Genomic DNA, 20,337 nt, shown 5'->3' on the forward strand with positions numbered 1-20,337 from the left:
TGTGTTTGCTGTCAAACAACTCCATATGAAGACATTTTTTGAAAAAGTCCTCTGTCTTAATTGAAACATTCTGCTAAAATGGTAGTTTCGGAAATAATAAATAGTTATGGTCTAGGATCAGTGTTGTCAGTATTTTTTTAGTCCACAACCGTAGTTAATATTTATGTATCCGCAAAACTTTCCATCCAACATAAATTTATATATTAATTAGGGTATTCAATCGATTAACCGTTAATCGGTTAACCGATTAATTTTGTACGGTTAACTGTTCGAATAATTTGAAATTGCCGATTTTCAAATAACAAATAAACCGATTAATTTGTGTCGATTAACCGATTAACCGAAATTCCTTTTTTTTGTATTTATTTTTCCGTTTCAATTCAAATACAAATTTCAAATTAAAATTAGATATCTTTTGAACATCCAATAAACATGATTAGTGAGTATGTATAACAACTGACATATTTACATGTATAGACGAAACTTTTTTTTGAAATGAGTCTTTTATCATAACTAAACGAAACTATTAAATTAATCAAAATCTAAAACAATCCAAAAAGGAATATTCTTTATCATGCTTTTGATTTCTCCAACATATACAATCAGCGAGAGAGTTTTTTTTCCAAGAAAAGTTTTATTAAATCTAAAGAAAAAATCGTTTAAATTATATTCTTTTTATAAAACATTATTTCAGAAGATCTCACTAAAACCCTAAAAAACTGCAACAACGTCATAATTCAAAAAAGTCGTTTCGAGAAAAACGTTTTTGAATATATTATGACATTTTACTATTTCTTAAATAAATTTTCAACAAATCATGCGATTTCAGAAATATAAATAGTAGATGTTAATATCTTTCTAATCAAAAATGATCTCAAATGCCTTATTTGCTGTTTTTTATATTTTTGTACACAAAATTCGTTGTTTTATTTTCAATTTAAAATGAAAATAGAAATTATTCGGTTAATCGAATAATTTTAAATTAACCGATTATTAACCGAATAAATCTAAACCTCGATTAATTATTTGCTCGATTAACCGATTAAACCAGAAACCCGATTAATTGAATACCCTAGTATTAATACATAAATTTGGTAAAAGTTGGTTGTCCTAAATTATATCTAATTTTCAAACTCTTACCTAGCGTTTACACATGCAAGTAACATTTGCAAAAACTAAACACATTCATATATGAAAGTATACTTTTGTAAATTTACACATTCATAGTGATTGCGTTAGTGCAAACTTATAAATGTGTTCAATTACTTGCACTGTTACTTACATGTGTAAACGCCAGGTTATGTGGGAAGTTTACGTTGAGAGTTTGTCTGACAACTTTCAAACTTCCAACCTGAGAAAATTCGTAGACATTTAATTACCCCTGTATATACTTGACAAATATTCATCATAGCAATAAATGACATTTGTTGTCAAGACAAAGTTGTCTAAGCAAAAGCACTAACAATTTTATCATAACCCCCTGTCTATACTTGACAAATATTCATCATAACAATAAATGACATTTGTTGTCAAGACAAAGTTGTCTAAGCAATAGCACTAACAATTTTATCATAACGAAGCAATAATACTAATAAATAAGGACTATACCTGAAATTTTTTTATTTAGATAACCATTTTGAAGTTTATCATGGTAAAAAATTATCAGGTATAACCAGGGGTTAACGAAGCAATAATACTGATCATTTTTTATCTAGGCAACCACTTTGAAGTTTATCATGATAAAAAATTATCATTCTGAAACCATAGTTTTCGGAATGGAGCAAATTCCGCAATAAAGAACCCAGCGTTTATGGCGGTTTTTTTTACCATTTGGCATCACGGTTGTCGTTCTTTACCCCCTGTCTATACTTGATAAATTTTTATCATGATAAACGTCAAAATGGTTGTCAAGATAAAAAATTATCAGGTATCAGTCTCCATTTATTAGTATTATTGCTCCGTTATGACAAAATTGTTAGTGCTTTTGCTAAGACAATTTTGTCTTGACAACAAATGTCATTTATTGTTATGATAAATATTTGTCAAGTATAGACAGGGGATTATGAACGCCAATTTCGAAGAAGAAGAATAACCAGAGGGTTACCAACACTAGACAAAACACTATTGTGAATTATGCATATTCTTTATGAATATGTTATCAACCCACATTGAATGTATTGTTTACTTTAAACAGATACAAACAAAATAAACAGATGATATTTACTGCAAATTCCTTTTTCCATATTCAGCTTAGTTTATAAATATTAGGCTTGTAATTATTATATTCATTAAGTAATAAAAAGTTCAAAATAATAAATAACAATGCCACGACAATTATGGGGCGAATTTGTTGAAGAAGATAAAGTTATTAAAGACGAAGACAACAAAATGATACCCTTAGGAGCTAAACGCATTAAATTAACAGAAATGCAGAATCAGCCACCCTTGGAAGCGAATAAAAAGTAAGAGTTTTAATGGTAAATAACATAAATTAACGTTTAATCTTCCATTTTAGTGTGTTGGTTAAAGTTAAGAATCCTCTTGTAACACAAACCATAGAAGTAATGAAACAAACCGAAATGTTACAATCTTTAATCGACACTTATTCCAACAAATCGGTATGAAAAAAAAAATTGTATTAAGATCTAGTTCTACAAGGGTAATAATCACAAACTTTTATTGAATTGTAGGGGACTTCAAATTATTTGCTGAATCCTTGCCAAATGATACCTGAAGTCGATTTTCCACCAGAAAATGCAGCAGACTTTGTTTCAGACGAAAAATTTAACAAGCCCATTTGGTTTGTCCCCCCAAGGGACAGCGATTTTGCAAAAGGAGTCCCACAACATTATCCGCAAGTTAATTCAGAAATATGTAGAGCTTCATTGCGTAAAGCAGTTTGTGGTCAGATGAGAGTTGCTGGTTTTACAGATACAGCTGAATCGGCTTTAATACTATTTGCTGATGCTTGCGAAGAGTTCATACTCAATTTAATGCAACATGTTAGGGAAGTACATGCAAATGATGTTAATTTAGAAACGCAGCGAGATATCGAAGTAAAAAATTTGGAAAAAGCCTACTATTCAATGACGAACAATTCTTTAACACAGGTTCACAATTATTTTAAACATCATCTGATTGCTCGCAATCGCATGGAAATTGCCGAATTTAATGGTGCTTTCCAGGAGTACGACAAATTGATGAAGGAAAGCCAAAACATGCAAAAGGAAGAATTTCAAGAAGGCGATTTTATGAATATCTTTGAAATGCCAGCAACATCCGATGGTAATACAATGGGAATGCAGGATTTTAACGGTGTAGTGGCTGCTAGCGGTACAGGAGTTAGTACCAATGCCAGTGGTGGAAATAATATTAATGTTGTTAACCAAAATACATTAATGAGTCTATTAGAAGGTCAAAACCAAATAACTGTACAACAAGATTCTCATCCCACTACAGTTGATATTCATACATATAGCTCAGACATTAACACAAACTTTCAAAGCCATGAATAAATTACATAAAATAATTGATTACTTCTTTTTTTCTCGAACAAATCATATTTCGTTTCTTTATATTACTCATGAGTATGGTAATTATACCCTACACCACCATAGTGGGGAGGGTATTATGCGTTTGTGCAGATGTTTGTAACGCCCAAAAATATTAGTCTAACACCCACCTTAAAGTATACCGATCGACTTAGAATCACTTTCTGAGTCGATTAAGCGATGTCCGTCCGTCCGTCTGGTCGGCTGGCTGGCTGTCCATGTAAACCTTGTGCGCAGAGTACAAGTCGCAATTTTGAAGATATTTCGATAAAATTTGGTACAAATTTTTCGGCCCAAGGACCAAGCCTATTGAAACTGGCTGAAATCGGTACATTATTTCACCTAGCCCCCATACAAATGTCCTCCCGAAATTGGACTTTATCGGTCATAAATGTTTAATTTATATATGTATCTCCACAAATTCCGCTCCAAATAAGTTTTATATACACAAAATTCATGTCACCAAATTTTGTTACGATAGGTCCATAATTATTCATAGCTCCCATATAGACCCGCTTCCGAAAATCACTTTAACGTGCATAAATCGCTTAAAAATGTTGGTAAATACACAAAATTCAACATAGTTAACTTTAATATAGACATAAATCACACGACCGAATTTCATGGTGATCGGTCCATAATTGGTCATAGCCCCCATATAAGGCCCACTTCCAAAAATATAAATTATTGAAATTTTAAAAGAAAAATTTTGTTTGCTCTTTTACTTAGTGTAGGGTATTATATGGTCGGGCTTGACCGACCATACTTTCTTACTTGTTTTTTCAAGAAAAATGCTTTTTATTACAATAAATTAATGTGAAAACAAAAACAACACTCGTATGTGTGATTATTTGGAGTAATTTTTTTGTTTGAGTTTTTTTCTAGTTTCCGCTCTATGATTCTCTATGATTAAAAATTTTAAAATTATTTTCCTTTTGTATTTCTGAAATTAGACAAAAACTCGAACAACTTACTCAAAATACAAGTGTTGTTTTTATTTTCACATAGTTTTTTTTTACTAATACATTCTCACCACATAGGCTTTCGACAACTGAATTAGGTTTTTGACTTTGGAGTTTCCGATCTATAGAATCCATAAAATCATAAAAAACCCAAACATAGAAAAAACCTCAAACAAAAAAATTACTCAAAATAATCAGACATACAAGTGTTGTTTTTGTTTTCACATAGTTTTTCTACTAATACATTCTCACCACTTAGGTTTTTGATAACTGAGTTAGGTCTTTGACAGCAGAGTTTCCGCTCTATGTCTATTCTCTATGTTTCTGAAAACTGAGTTAGGTCTTTGACAGGAGAGTTTTCGCTCTATGTATATTCTCTATGGTTTTTCCTGTGCTCATTTGCTATCAACTCATTGTGAATTGTAAGATAAACAAGAAGTTGTCAGAAAAAAACACTGCACGTGAACACTGTTTATAAACAAATATCGCTCACTGAAAATTAAAAATTAATTTATTAATATAAAAAATGTCGAGTGATTCCGATGATGATGTCCAAATGAAACAATTCTTGGAGGCTGCGGATACTACATTATTAAATAATTCTATGTTTCAATATAAAGAAAATGAAATTGTTGAAGATAAAGGAATAGCTGCTGAAAATGCAGTAGAAGCTCTAAAAAAAGGTAAGGCTCGGAATAAATCAAGATCGACGAAACAGCTTTCATAATTATAAGCACAAAAACGTTAATTAATAGTAAATTTCTCATATATGTATTTAGAAAATGATCTGATCATTATAGGTATTATTGAGTAGTGCTTCAAAATACCTTTTACTTACCTATATGATATATCATATGGTACTGTTTATTAATATTGTCACAGAGTTTTAAGTCCATTCGCGCGGCCGAAGGCCCGCAATACTGAAAATATGAATATTAACAAAACAAAAATTTGTTTTTTCAGGCGTGAAACATCCTTTTGTACTAATATTGTTCATAGCATGATACAACAACATAAGGTACACCCAGTAGAGAATAAATTATCAATTATACAATTCTTGTAATGTCAAACAAAAGAAAATATGAAAAAAATCAAAATCAAAGTTTTACATTATAGGGCTAAATATTGAAAACTCTCCCTAGTGATTCTACCTTCTACAATTATTGTATCATGGTTCATAGGAAGTATATATTGAAAAGCAATTACTAACCAAGTATATTTCAAAATACACTAAAATTTGTACTAATATTGTTCATAATAAATATACATTGAAAAGCGATTACTAAGCAAGTACATATATTTCAAAATATGTATATTAAAATTACTTTAACTATTATCTTTAAACAGATTTGCCCAAATCCCAACGTTATATCGACGAAGATAATGTTAATTCTGTAACTGATTTTAATTTACCTGAATCCATGCAAAAGCATTTGGCAAAAAAGTTAACAGAAATTTTAAAACAACATTATGAATTTTCCGAAGCTAACGTCAGTGAAACCCCTCCAAAGATAAAAACCAAATCCAAAAATCATGTAAAGTTGCTAAAAGGTGATGAGTGTTGTGTCAAACCATATGAAGATTTTGAATATGAAACTAGAGGGCCGGAAAAGAAGCCTGTCATCAAAAGAAGGATTGTTGATAATAAAGCCGACCATAATATGAGAAGAGAAGATATATTTAAATTAGTTGCACTTGATGGAAACTATATTTTAACGGGTGCAGAAGTAAAATCATGGGCTAAGAAAAAAGAACGCAAGGATAAAGTGTTTCACTATAAACTGGCTAGCAGTGGTGTTTGTCACGCTAAAGATGAGATTAATGAATTCACCGAATTAAGGCTCAAAAATAAATGGAATGAAAATAAAATAAAAAAATTTAAAATTATCTAAACGATAAAGACTCGCCTATTATTTTTGTACTACTTACCATAAAATTATGTTGTAAACTTCTTAATAAAATTAAAAGTAGCTAAAATAGCAAATTTGTCGTTATTGTTAGACGGAAAAATCAGAAAGCACTAATTGAAAACTCAAATTGCTCTGTAAATTATTTGCAGCTATTTGGGGCAGTAAACTTAATTGCACTTACCAGCATCAATGAGCAGGTAAGAGCATTCAGGTTAACTGCATTACCTGCAAGTCAAAACTACTGTATATACATTTATAAATTGATTGTGAATATGGGTGTTAAAGATTGCTTAACCCTAGAAGGTATAACCAGGTCTGTGCAGACCTTTTGCATAAAAAAGTGTATAACTTGATTGTTTTTCGTGTTAAAAACAAATCCTCTCATGTTTTCCTGGAGCAACATACTCCTGACACAATGAGCAAAAAAAAACAAACCCATTGTTGATCCGGTACGGTTTAATCCAGATTTTCAAATATTTTGGTTCTAACGTCAAACATAGGTCTGTACAGACTTTTTAAATTCCCGGGAGGAAATTAAAAAAGCTTTCCAATCCCGGGAATATTTTAATACTAAGTTAAAACAAAAACCTGTAAACATTTTTTCCAACACTTTTAAGGATTTATACTATAATGATGGCATTTTAGCGGTCTGATTGCACACTTAGTTTCATTCGGTATAAATCAATAAATTCTCAGCCCAATTATGAAAAAAAATTCCCCGGGAGTTTTTTCCCTTTTCTTTTTTTTAACATAAAATTTGAATAAGAAAAATGAGAAAAGGGAAAAAACTCCCGGGGAATTTATTTTCATAACTGGGCTGTCTATTGTTTTATTAAAAAACATAAGAACTGCGACTATGTTAAATCTGCATATTTCTCTTCGAAAAAAATATTTCGCAGAATATATTGTTTATAAACAAATTAAACCTCTATTATTATTTTCTCTAAATATAAATATCTTTAGAAGTTGTAATGTTAGGTGCACAAATAATTCCTTTGAGAACATACAATTTCAATTTGATTCATTATGAATGATAAAATTGATATGCTGTGGCTGAAAAATTGTAGTTGAGTAACGAAAATTGGTTTATTTGAACCGTGATTAGAGTGGTCAAATCGGTTTTCGAATTATTCGAAAAACCGGTTATTTTCCGTTTTTTCCGTTCCAGCTTCCTATACGTAGATATAGGTTTACAATATATTGAATGTGACTCGCAAAATTTAGAAGCACTTCGAAATCCACACAAAAAAACTAGTATTGCAACCACTAGCGATAAATTTAATTTAAGTTAAACAAATTTTTAAAAGACTGAATGATTATTTAATTAGTTTTAATAAAAAAAAAATATTTAAGCTTAATTTTTACGCTTTTTCGAAAACTGGTTTTTGGAATATGTCGAATATTTGATCACTCTAACCGTGATGCTTCTTTGCCAACTATCTGTTGCAAGAACTCAAAAAAAGTTATGAATATAATAGAATCATCCGATTAGTAACAAATTTAGCTATCACTAGCTGACCCGGCGCGCTACGCCACCCCAATTAGAAGAATGAAATAGTACTATTAAGTCTCCATTTGTGAATCTAATTGTAAATGTCTAATTTCATATTTCTGGGTCCATTATTATAGAAGATGCAAAAGAAAGTTACCACTAAAGTCACCTTTTGTGAATTCAAATTCATTCAGAATCATGGTGCCTAATTTTAAATTTTTAGGTTTATTATTATAAAATATTCAAAATGTACCATTGCAATACACAAATAGTACCATTGATTATCACTTTTGAATTCGCATTCACTAAACCATAACCCGTCAAGTTTGAATTTTAAATTTGTATAGCATTTCCTATATTATCAACTAATCTTGTTTCTATAACAATTAATATTTAATAAATTATCACAAAACCGAAAAAAAACGAAACCGCGGTTTTGAAATTCTTCGGTTTTTTGGAAACTCTAGGTCCATTAAATTAAATTCAAAAAAGTACCTATGAGAACAAAGAAAAAGTAACAAGTTTTAGGTTAATTGGTGAAGAAATTACAAAAAGCACCATTCGAATAAAGAAAAAGTCTCCCCCTAGAATTCTCACTGACTTAGGACCGTGTATGCTTAATTTCATGTGTCTAAGTCCATTGTTATAGAAAATTCAAAAAGTACCATTAGATGAATAAAAAAGTACCTATAGTTCAGTTCTCACATTTTGGTACCTAAATATTGTACCCTATTCCTAACACAAATTTCACTCAGATACATATCAGCTAACTTTAATGTCGATAAGTGAAATAATTTAAAATATTAAAAAAGTACCATTAGGAGAAAAATACCAATTTCCATTTTCTTCCTTGAACACCCCCTCAAGTTCGAACTTTAAAAATATTCCATTTTGCCATGATTGTTTATGCTACAGGCATGTCTCAAAATATTAAAATCTGTGTTAATGTGCCCAAGGTTAGGTTAGGTTTTCCAGGCAGCCACGAAATAAGGAAGAGAGAAAGAGCAGCTCACATGGGTCCATCAATGGTCCTTTTGTGTTACCTGAAAGTAGAAGAAAGAAGAAGAAAGAGGGACAGATATAAGTGAAAAAGGGAGAAGAAGAAGATTGAAGAAGTTAAGGAGGAGATGTAAGAAGAAAAAGAGAGGGAGGAGATCTTGGAGAATTTACGTGCCAATGAGTCGGCGATCATTGGGTCACTCTAAAGTGATCCCCGTGTCTGGTCTTTTCAACCAATTACTTCTACCTATAAAGGCACTAATGCCCTCAAGCCTCATATTCGAGAGCTCAGAGAGACTATCAAGGGAACGATGCCCCAGAAACCTTAGGCGTAGATCTCCTAATGCCGGACAATGACAAAGAAGATGAAAAATAGTTTCATCCTCCTCCTCATTTTGACAACTTCTGCAGAAGTCGTGGTACGGCAAACCAAGTCTCCTAGCGTGGTTACCAAAGGTGCAGTGTCCAGTTATGGCCGCCACTACACCACTCAATTGTGAGCGTGTAAAGCCAAGAAGATGAATTGTCCGTCCCCGATTTAGTCGGGGCCATATCGTCCTGGTCATAGTGCATGTGGGTTCACAGTCCCATCTTGCCTGAGCGAGCTCATAGTAGAAGTTACTAATTTGTAGCTTGCATTTGGATAACGGAATCCCACATAGGAAATCTATGTCTCCGTCAGGTAACATGGCGCCTTTTCTCGCCAGATCATCGGCAACACAGTTGCCCGTAATAGTAATATCCCCGTGTCCCCGTACCCACTTGAGTACGACTATTGAATGTCTCGCCATCCTGTTTAAGGATGCCCGGCATTCCTGGACTAAGTTAGATGTTGTGTATACACCTGTCAGGGATTTTATAGCTGCCTGACTGTCAGTATATATACAAATATCCCTGTCAGATATCTTGTTATAACTAAGCCAGTTAGCCGCCCTTTTGATGGCCGATAATTCAGCCTGAATAATGCTACATTCATTCGGAAGTCTGAAAGATAACCTAATATCGAGTTCCCGAATATAGACACCTACGCCAACTCGATCTCCCTTCACAGAACCGTCCGTATAGACTGAGAGACCCGTTGTGTCATGTAAGGGCCCGTTCATTGCTTCCGTACCACACGGAATTGAGAAATCGAAATTCCTCGCTATGAAGGGCCTAGAAATGCAGTAATCGATATTCTCCGGAAGAGTCTGAATACTACCTATTATGCTGGCGTGACCATATGGAGCGTGTTTCCACGCACCAATCGCGTTTAGCCTAAAGGCAGAAGTAAATGCCATTTTTCTTGCCATAAGATCCACAGGGATCCAGTTCAATATAGTAAAGAGCGACTTTGTTGCGGTCGTTCTTAAAGCTCCTGTTATCAGGATTGCCATTCTCCTTAACACTCTCTCGAATAGCATACACGTCGAGCCACTGTCTAGTGCCTTCCACCAGACAGAAACTCCATAAAATAGTGTCGGCTTAATGACCGCATCACATAGCCAGTTGACAAACTGGGGTCTAATACCCCATTGCGTACCTATCGCCCTCTTACAGACATACATAGCCGTCAAGGCTTTTGACGTCCTTGAAAGGGTATTGGGTTTCCAGGATAGTTTACTATCCAGAATAACTCCTAAGTATTTTGCACTGTCCGATAGTGTTAGTTCAACACCATTTAATCGGGGAAGCGAGAAATGAGGAATCTTGTACCTCCTTGTGAACAGTACAAGTTCAGTTTTGCCTGGGTTTACACTCAATCCACTGTCCGTACTCCACCGACTCAGTATACTGAGTGCATGTTCCAGGCGTTGTGATATCGTGTCCAAGTGGATCCCAGAGACTGCCACCGCGACGTCATCCGCGTAGGCGACAGTTTTATAACCTAAGAGATCCAAAATCCAAAAACACCTCCCTGAGGTGTACCCCTAGTGGCCATTCTCGTGATCACTGCCGTTCCCTTTTCGGAGCGAATGATCCTGTATCGTAGAAGGTTTGTGATGAACCTTACAGTTGATTGGTCTAAACCAAGATCCTGTAGAGCTGAAACGATAGTTGCAGATTCTACGTTATTGAAGGCTCCTTCTATATCCAGAAAGGCCACTAACGAGAAATTACCAAATTCAAGGGATTTCTCAATATATCCCACTAAGGAGTGAAGTGCTGTCTCAACGGATTTGCCTTTCATGTAGGCGTGTTGAGAGGGAGATACTGATCCTTGTTTCAAAGACACTCGTATGTGGATGTCGATGATTCTTTCAAGGGTTTTCAGCAAGAATGATGATAGACTTATCGGTCTGAAATCTTTTGCTTTGGTGTGTGACGCTTTCCCCCCTTTCGGAATGAATGTCACAGTGCATTCGGTCCACCGTTTTGGTATGTAGGACCATGCAAGACAGGCATGATAGATAGTTATCAGCCAAGGAGTGACTAGATCTATATTATTCTGTAGATCAGCGGGTATTATACCATCTGGGCCCGGAGACTTGTAAGAGTCAAAACTCCGTATGGCCCATTTTATCAAATGTTCGTCAAGTATAATTGACGAAGTTGTCCGATTGTTCGGTTGGGATGCACTAGCAATATCTGGAGGCAAGTTCCCCGGAAAATGAGTGTCCATGAGTACTTCTAGTGTCTCACGTCCATCAGTAGTCCACCTACCATCCTGTTTCTGAATATAACCTTGAACAGTTGGTGTTTTCGATAAGATCTTGCGCAGACGATTTGTCTCAGAGGAACTTTCGACGCCGCTGCAGAAATTCCTCCAGGACTTACGTTTCGCGCTCCTGACCATATTCTTAAATTTGTTCAACATAGACTTATACATTGACCAGTTGCCTGATCTTTTCGCCTCGTTGAATAGTTTACGACAATTACGCCTAGTGTTCGCTATGTCTAAAGACCACCATGGAGGTCTTACCTTTCCTCTGCGAGCAGAGGGAGTGCATGTACGTCTTGTGGCCTCACTGAGAGAAAGTGTGAGCTTTTCCACAGCGCTTTCAATGTCCCTAGTGTCACCTATAAGAGGGGGTGAGGGAAGTAAACCATCAAGGATCCGCCTGTGATCATCCCAATTGGTTTTCCTCCTATTTAGAAAAGGCTTTTCCTTCTCAACTTCCAATTCTATTAAGAATGTCAGATACCTGTGATCAGACAGAGAGCAATCATCTGAAACCTTCCAATTCCTTATGAGTTGCGAGTGGCTTGCACTGACAAGCGTAATGTCCAGAACTTCTTGCCTATTTGCTACCACAAAAGTAGGTTCTGAACCTCGATTGACAACTACCAGATTAAAGTCTAATATGAAGTCTAGAATGTACTCACCTCGTTCGTTTATATCTGAGCTACCCCAGATTGTGTGGTGAGCATTTGCATCAGCTCCGATAATTACCGGAGTTCTGGCCCTATTTGCGGCACGCATCATATTAGATACCAGGTTATTCGGTGGTGGTTCAACCTGGTCGTGCGCCATATAGCTCGAGAGCAGCCACACCTTACCTGCACCTGTCTCCCAAGCAGCAGCTACTGTATCTTCATCGCTGTAATCAGGAAGAATGAAGATATTAAGATGGTTCTTAACCAAAATGCAAGATCTTATTTTACCTGTGCGTCTTATGTACAAAAGTTTGTACTTTTTGGCGTTGAGTCCACGAATTTCGCCATTGTGTATCCACGGCTCCTGGACCAACGCAATGTCCTCCCCATATCTAGCAATGTGGAGGAGCAGGGCAGCCGAAGCTGCCTTAGAGTGGTGAAGGTTCACTTGGATCGCAATGTGCCCAAGAAAAAATATGTTTTAAAAAAAGTACAAAACTGTTTACCCGGATTTGGCCCAATATACACCTTGGCACTCGAGTTCCAAATAACACCCTGTTAGTTAATTTTTATATGAATCCAGGAACCAGTGTTAAAAAAATTATCAAAATTGGCTTAATAATTTCAAATAAAATATATTTTCCCGATTTTATCCCCTTTTTGGTACCTTTTTTATAACCATTGCTTTGGTAAAATTTTATTCAAATAAAAATATGCATCGTGTTGGGAGTTCATAATAAAATATTCGTATGTCTATGTCAAATTATAGAAAAATATGTTTTATGAAAAAGTACCAAAAATAAACAAAATTTTCATCCCTTAAGGGTTCGAATTTCCAAAAACTACCAAACTTATATTTTTTATTTTTTGTAAAGTAAAGAATACGTTTTAAGATGTGTTTCTATGTTTAATGGTTTAAAAGAAAGTACCAAAATACAGTTTTTACCCGTTTTCTCCCTAAAAGATTCGAATTTCGAAAAAGTACCAGACACCTGTCAGCTTATTTTTTAAATGGAGTAACATGCTAATTTAAGTTTTTTTTGTATCTTTATTAGTTTTGAAGATACAGTAGTTTTGACTTACCTGCCTTTCACTTAAGAGCATTTTGCATATAAGTACACAAAACTTGTGTTTTGTATATTTATTTACCAAACTCCATATAAAATCGTTAATTTAAGTGCATTGTTTATATCTGCACATTTAAGATAAGTGCATAATACTTTTGGAAGCTATAACTAGTTTCCATGAAAAAAATTTCATTTAGCTGACTAATATAAAATTTAATCAAAACAAAAGATGAAAAATACGATTTTGAATAAAAAATTATATTGTAAACTTCTTAATAATTTTAAAAGTAGCTAAAATAGCAAATTTGTCGTTATTTTTAGACGAAAAATCATAAAGCTTCATGTAAATTATTTGCCGTTAGCAGCTTTTTTGGGCAGTAAACAGTAAATGCACTTACCAGCATCAATGTGCAGGTAAGTGCATTAAGGTTAACTGCATTTTTAACTTACCAGCACAAAATATCGTGCAAAGTTGGTTGTGCAGGTAAGTCAAAATTACTGTATAAGGTTACCGAATTTACCCGTTTTTACCCTTTTAGTGGATCGTTTTGGGGAGGGAGGAACCCAAGTTAAAATTTCATGATTCTAGCTTCAGTCGTTTGGGCTGTGCGATGATGAATCAGTCAGTCAGTAACGTTACTCTTTTATATATATAGATAACAAATTCCCGAAAAGTCCCGACAAAAATTTCTTAAAAAATATTCCCGGGAATTCCCGGGACATTTTTCCCGCGTAGGAACCCTAGTGCAGACCTATGAATAATTTGAACCAAGGCGAATTCATACAAGGTGGTGTCAGTTCTACAAAAACAACGATTGGTCTTAACAAATGTCAAAAAACCAAAATGAAAAATTAAACAAATAAGTATTTAAACTTAATATAGTGTAGATAATTCAATAGTGAGGGCTTTACTTATTTATGTAAACAATAAACATTTTGTTAATAAGCTTAGAATATGTAGATATTTAAATATAAAAACAAGCTTTGACAGTTATTAGAACCAAAAAGCGAAACTAAAAATTATCAGCTGTTTGACTGACTCCACCTTGTATAAATTCGCCTTGATTTGAACGTTAAGAAAAATTAAAAAAATTATATAGTACATAATTGTGGTTTCATTGCATGTATTGCACAAAGCCGGTTTGCTTACAGCATTCACATGCCAGGTATTCGTGCATTGAATGCCAAACAAACAAATTTACACATACTTTTAGAAGACCTGACTATGTATTTCCATACAAATCCCATATAGGTCTGCACAGACCTGGTTATACCTTTTAGCGCCAAAAAACCCCTATACCTCCGAGGGTTATAGTTGAAATTGTTAGGCCTAATTAAATACAAATTTATAATGTTAATAAACAAAAACTCAATTTTGTACTTTTGATGTTTTTTTGATGTTGTAATAATGCAATATCGCATAACACAAATTTGTAAGATCCCTTCATTTTGGTATTTTTTCGTCTAATGGCAACACATCCTAAAAAAAAACTCGCAACGTCACAGTCAAGGCGTATTAACAAGGTGAGTGCATAAAATCAGCTGATTCTAAATTCGCCGTAATTTAATGTAGACTATATGTCAAACTTTGTTTATGTTTACATTTTTTATTTAAAAAAAAGCAAGCGAGTATTGTAATTTAAAAAAATATACAAATATTTTGTGAAATTTAACATTTAAAAAGTGCTGTGAAAATTAAAAATAAAGAATTTTAATTATTGGCCATCACATCTTGCAAAACAGATATTGTATGTCGTGGCAATTGTTCAGACGAATCCGAATGTCTTGAACTCAAAGCAGCCTACGTAACTGTCTGCAGTCATTTTCGTTCTTCTCAAAGACAAAAACAGCAACATTCTGACGAAATTTATGGCACTGCTGTGTGTTCATCATCATCAGTAAATAGTCTTAACCCAGCCTTCTCCTCCAATATAACCCACCCTATACATTCAACCACTGCCTTTTTTTCTCAAAACAACTACTTACGGAGTGGATGAGGTGTTAGTACCCCCATCAGCAGCAGTAACTGCAGTGATCAAACTACTACGAGTTACCGTAGCAGTATATGTACTATTAGTCATCATCCTTTAAATACCAATACCAACAATAGCAATAGACATAAATCGGTCTAAAACTATAGAGAATGAAAATACCAAATTCCGTAGAGGCCGCTTTTATACACTAGAATTGGATTTAAGTTGCAATTTAAATGCCAGCATTATGATCAAAACTGTAGAATGTACCCTACTCGATAACACAGTGGCGCTGGATAACAAAACAGGACTAAAAAGTGAATGATAAGTAAATCTAGAGCAAAAACCATTTTAGCAAATGTAGCCAAAAATTTGTAATTTTCGTAAAGTTTTATTCAATATTTTTACGCCAAATTTAGCGTACATTCAAATATGAAATTAAAAATAAAATTTACAAAAAAAAAACTTAAACAATTTGCATTTCACCATTTCACAAATTCCTATTGTTTCGTGGAAACGATTCTTGCAATCATTTTGCCAAGTTAATAAGTTTTCATTGTGCTAAGGAACTCATTTGTTTAGAAACCGAGGTCAACGTGCTTTTCCTTACTTAAATATTTTAAATTTCAATTATTTTCACATCCTAAACGAATCAAAACAAACGACTTCAAACTAAAATTTTAATTCGCTTTTATTTTGTTTATATTTTAATTCGCCTTGATTTTGACATATTGTCTACATTTGAACAAAAACAAAATGCCTGTTGTTTTTGCCTTGTTGTATTTGTTGCCGGGACGCACTCACCTTGTTAATTCGCCTTGGTCACAGTAAACAAATTAAACTGTCATGTTATTGTGAATTGTCATTTGTAATTTTTTTTTCTGTGCATTTGCACAGACTTCAATTTTTTACAATTTTTACCGAGATAATTATAATTTTTAGTAATTTTTAATGTTAAAATTAGAAAAAACTTAGGAAAATTAGTATTTATTACTTTACTACATAAATAACATTAAAAACAAGTAGTGAATAATATACAATTGGAATTAGCATGATGGATCATCGAGATTTACATGCTCCAGTCGACTTTAACAAGGTAAACAATTTTTATTCACTTATCCTTAAGAAATCAAAAAAGTATTAACTTCAATTTAATTTCATTCTTTAAAATAAAGTCGATGGAGGAAATGACACCCGAAGAAAAAATGAGGTGAGTGTCGTGTAAAATATGATAACAAAACTATAGATATCAACCAGAACTTGTGAATGTATTTTGTTCTATTCTACAATATGTTGGTATTTTTTATTTTAGATATGAACATCAGATGAGACACGAAAAACATAAAGGTCATGAAGCTATGCACTCGGAAATGGTGCTTATATTGTTTGCCACACTTATAGTGGCACAAATTGCTTTGGTACAATGGAAGAAAAGGCACTATAGATCTTATTCGGTAATTACAATATACCCTTCCATTATGTTAATTTATTTATAAACAAAGAATACGCTCGTAAATGTGTTTTATGTGTATTTAAAACATTCTATGTCGACTTAGGCTGAAATGTGCATATTAATTATTTTAATTACACTGTCCAACAAATTGAGACTTTTTGATTGGTACAGAATAGCGACCATATAATTCTGAAAGGGCATGTTGAGTAGATAATGTTTGTAGAATAAACCTATAGTCAGCTGTTCTGAAATTTTTTTACAGTGGGTCAAGATTCGGATTAATTACCACTTTTTCATGGTTGACCCCACTGTGTGGTGTTCAAGAGTGATAACGAAATGTAAATAAAAAAATATCTAGTGGTACTTTTTTAACATTATAAATTATTAAAGTTATCATCATAAAAGTTAGATGTGAAGTTAGAAACATAGGGAAAACTATTGGCACTTTTTTATTCTTCCATTGGTGCTTTCTTTATTCTTCTTCACAGTCTAAAAAGGTAGATCTGATCAATGGGTGTTGCGACGTTTTTATTTGACCACATAACTGTTTATAAATTATTTGTTGTTAGATAATCGCAATCAAATAATTTTACACTTTAGATGGCAAAGTGAAAAAAGCATGGATATTAGGCTGGGTCAAATTGTATGGACATCAAAAATTAAAAATCGTATAGCAGAAACGAAATCTAAGGAAAATTCTATGAAACTTTCCCCAAGAAACCATAGGTCTAAAATCAAATTCTATCTTGCGCATTTCGTCTTTTTCCAATGATTTTTCTGTATTAAAAACCAAATAATTTTTTTATTAACGGTTAATTACTATTAAATAAGAGTTTTTACTAAGAAATGAGAACTTTAAACTCTTTGAATTCTCATTTAATAGTAAACCCGTTAAAAAATATTTTATTTGGTTTCAAAGTATTCAAAAATATCAGAAAAATCATTGGGAAATTTTAAAATTTTTTTGTTAAAAAAATTGACCCATTAATTAATTAATTAATTAATTAAAAAAAATAATATTTTGTAACAAAATTAAATAATGTTCATAAAAAATCTTGTTTTTGCCTTCATCAGAAAGACAAACCGACGGACATAGCTAGATGATATCTAAGTTTCATAATGACCAAAAATATAAATTAATATTTTCTTTAAAATTTTTTATTTTCTAAAAACTCTGTTAACATATTAATATGTATAATTAAATATCTAATATGAGGAATATGAAGAAACCATTTAAAACAAAAACTATATCTCTTTTCATATTATATCAAAATTCGCAATTCTTAAAAGGCCGATAAAATAAAATAAATAATTTATTTAATTTCTTTAAGGCCGTAACACTTTTAGCAATGTGGACTATACCTTTAGGCATATCATTTTTTTATGGTTGGATGCGTTTCATTATCATTTGGTCTGTGTTCTCAGTTATAACAGCCATAGTCATGAGACGAGCAATTAGTAAACCGATTCAAGGAACCACTCCAAGGTACGTACATACATAATTTCTATCGATCGCTGAAAATATTTTGCTAATAACTGTTATTGAATTTCTTTTCACATTTCAACAGGCTAGTTTATAAATGGTTTTATTTTATTTATAAACTTAGTTACGGCCTTGGTATTGTTGGCTATTTAATAATGATGGCCACGTTTTTAGGTTTCAATTTTATATTTAATCAAGCTCCAAATGTGTGGATGGATGTTGGTTTAATGTTTGTATTTTATGGTCTTTATATTGGTGTTTTGGGTAGAGACATATCAGAAATATGCTCAGAAAAGATGGCAGCATTAATTGGTGTAAGTGCAGAATTGTTAATTATTAACAAATACCATTTATTCAATATTAAACAATATTTTGCTTACTCGTTTATAGTACTATACACCACAAGGAATTCCTACAAGACATTTGGAGGACAATGTGTGTGCAGTTTGTGGCAATTTATTGTTAGTTAGTGAAAAGGAAGAGGGAATTATTGAAAACACCTATAAGTTGTCTTGCAATCATGTATTTCACGAATTCTGCATACGTGGCTGGTGCATCGTGGGAAAGAAACAAACCTGCCCTTATTGCAAGGAAAAAGTGGACCTTAAGAAAATGTTTTGTAATCCGTAAGTACATGTCATTTGTGTATGTTTTATATTTATGTTATCGTATTATTATTCCAATCATTGAATATGTTTGTTTGTTTCCTTTGCTTTCTTTATTTTCAGTTGGGAACGACCTCATGTTTTGTATGGCCGTTTATTGGATTGGATACGTTTCTTGGTGGCTTGGCAGCCGTTAATATTTTTCATTGTTCAGGGTATAAATTGGGTATTGGGCTTAGAATAATATTTAATTGCCTCAAATTCTAGTCAAATTAGATTTACGTCATTAATTTTGCATATATTAAGTTACATTTCTCTTTTCCTCTGTTTTAAATCGCCTTTTCACAAATTCTCTAAAATTGTTTCTTATCTAAAATGACCAACGAAATATCATTGTTTTAATTTAAAATCTTTAAATTTATTTTACTTGCTGACTTACTAAACAGTTGGCTACTAAGTCTTTAAAATCTTAAATATATTGTCAATAATCAGTACTGTAAGAAAATCCCAATTTGACAAACAAGTTCTGTATCATCTATACATTTGTAATTCATTATTATTTAAACAATTATTTGTTACTAAGAAGTATCAAAAAAATGGTTAATGAAATAAAAAAAAAACATGGAAATGCCTTTCAAATCTTAATATTTTACATAAAAAGTGTTTGTTTTAATTTATATGTTAAAATCCAAGCAATTTTTTTTATTCTGTTGAAATGGTGGGAATCGGGAATCGATGGTGGTCTATGTTTCAACAAAGGCATTAGGGATTCAGAGGATCAATTGTAATTTCGTCATTTTCCCCTTTAATCGTAATTTATTAGAATCCGACAAAATATTCGTTTTGGCCAAATAACAGTCTTCGGTATTCCTTTTACATAGATACTAGGGCCTTATGCCCCAGATTGAACCAGAATATCACTGGACCTGATGATATAGGAATTTTACTAAACCATAAATTAAACTTTGTTTCGCATATTACTATGACAATAAATAAAGTCAGAGGTGTACTTGCATTTATAAAACGATGGGCTAAGGAATTTAGCGAACCCTACATCACAAAACAACTTTACATCTCTTTAATAAGACCTATATTTTAATATGGCTCTGTTATCCGGGATAATTTTTTTTGTCCAGAAGTCCGGACTTACATTTATAAATCCCGAGTTTTGTAAAATCTAGTACCGTTTGGCATCCCTAACTCATAATGATTAGCAGGGAAACCGGAAATATGCTCTAAAAAAGCGTTTTAAGCGCTTTAAATATGCAGTAAAAACTTTGAAATATGCTCTTAAATTTAAAAAATATGCTCTTAAAAAAACAAACTTTTACATAATTTTTAACCAAAAAATATACTTTTATTTAAAAAAATCAATACAATTCATTTCTAAAAAGGTAAAGTAATATAAAATAAACAAAAATAACATGAACTAAAACAAGTATAACAAAAAATAAATACAACATAAAAACAATAGGAACTTAAGCTATGAAAAAGCATCGAGAGGTATTTTTTGATTATATTTTATATAAATATAAAGCCACTTCT

At 32.7% G+C, this 20,337-nt stretch overlaps 3 protein-coding genes across 3 annotated transcripts; all 3 read left to right on the forward strand.

Moving 5' to 3' along the window:
* The first annotated feature begins 2,254 nt into the window (after positions 1-2,254).
* Positions 2,255-3,533, forward strand: Spt7. The gene is made up of 3 exons (XM_065507595.1): positions 2,255-2,462; positions 2,516-2,618; positions 2,691-3,533. The coding sequence occupies exons 1-3, from the start codon at positions 2,323-2,325 to the stop codon at positions 3,513-3,515; spliced, it is 1,068 nt and encodes a 355-aa protein (XP_065363667.1). The 5' UTR covers positions 2,255-2,322; the 3' UTR covers positions 3,516-3,533.
* Positions 3,534-5,005: 1,472 nt separating this feature from the next.
* LOC135957324 (uncharacterized) lies at positions 5,006-6,497 on the forward strand. Its single transcript, XM_065508050.1, has 2 exons — positions 5,006-5,196; positions 5,861-6,497. The coding sequence occupies exons 1-2, from the start codon at positions 5,040-5,042 to the stop codon at positions 6,403-6,405; spliced, it is 702 nt and encodes a 233-aa protein (XP_065364122.1). The 5' UTR covers positions 5,006-5,039; the 3' UTR covers positions 6,406-6,497.
* A 9,640-nt stretch (positions 6,498-16,137) lies between these two features.
* On the forward strand, positions 16,138-19,452 carry LOC135956487 (E3 ubiquitin ligase RNF121). Its single transcript, XM_065507003.1, has 7 exons — positions 16,138-16,347; positions 16,427-16,461; positions 16,564-16,705; positions 18,036-18,190; positions 18,273-18,501; positions 18,578-18,813; positions 18,916-19,452. The coding sequence occupies exons 1-7, from the start codon at positions 16,303-16,305 to the stop codon at positions 19,034-19,036; spliced, it is 963 nt and encodes a 320-aa protein (XP_065363075.1). The 5' UTR covers positions 16,138-16,302; the 3' UTR covers positions 19,037-19,452.
* Positions 19,453-20,337: the final 885 nt, after the last annotated feature.

This window comes from Calliphora vicina, chromosome 4 (genome assembly GCF_958450345.1).
Source record: "Calliphora vicina chromosome 4, idCalVici1.1, whole genome shotgun sequence".
Classification (NCBI taxonomy): Eukaryota; Metazoa; Arthropoda; class Insecta; order Diptera; family Calliphoridae; genus Calliphora; species Calliphora vicina.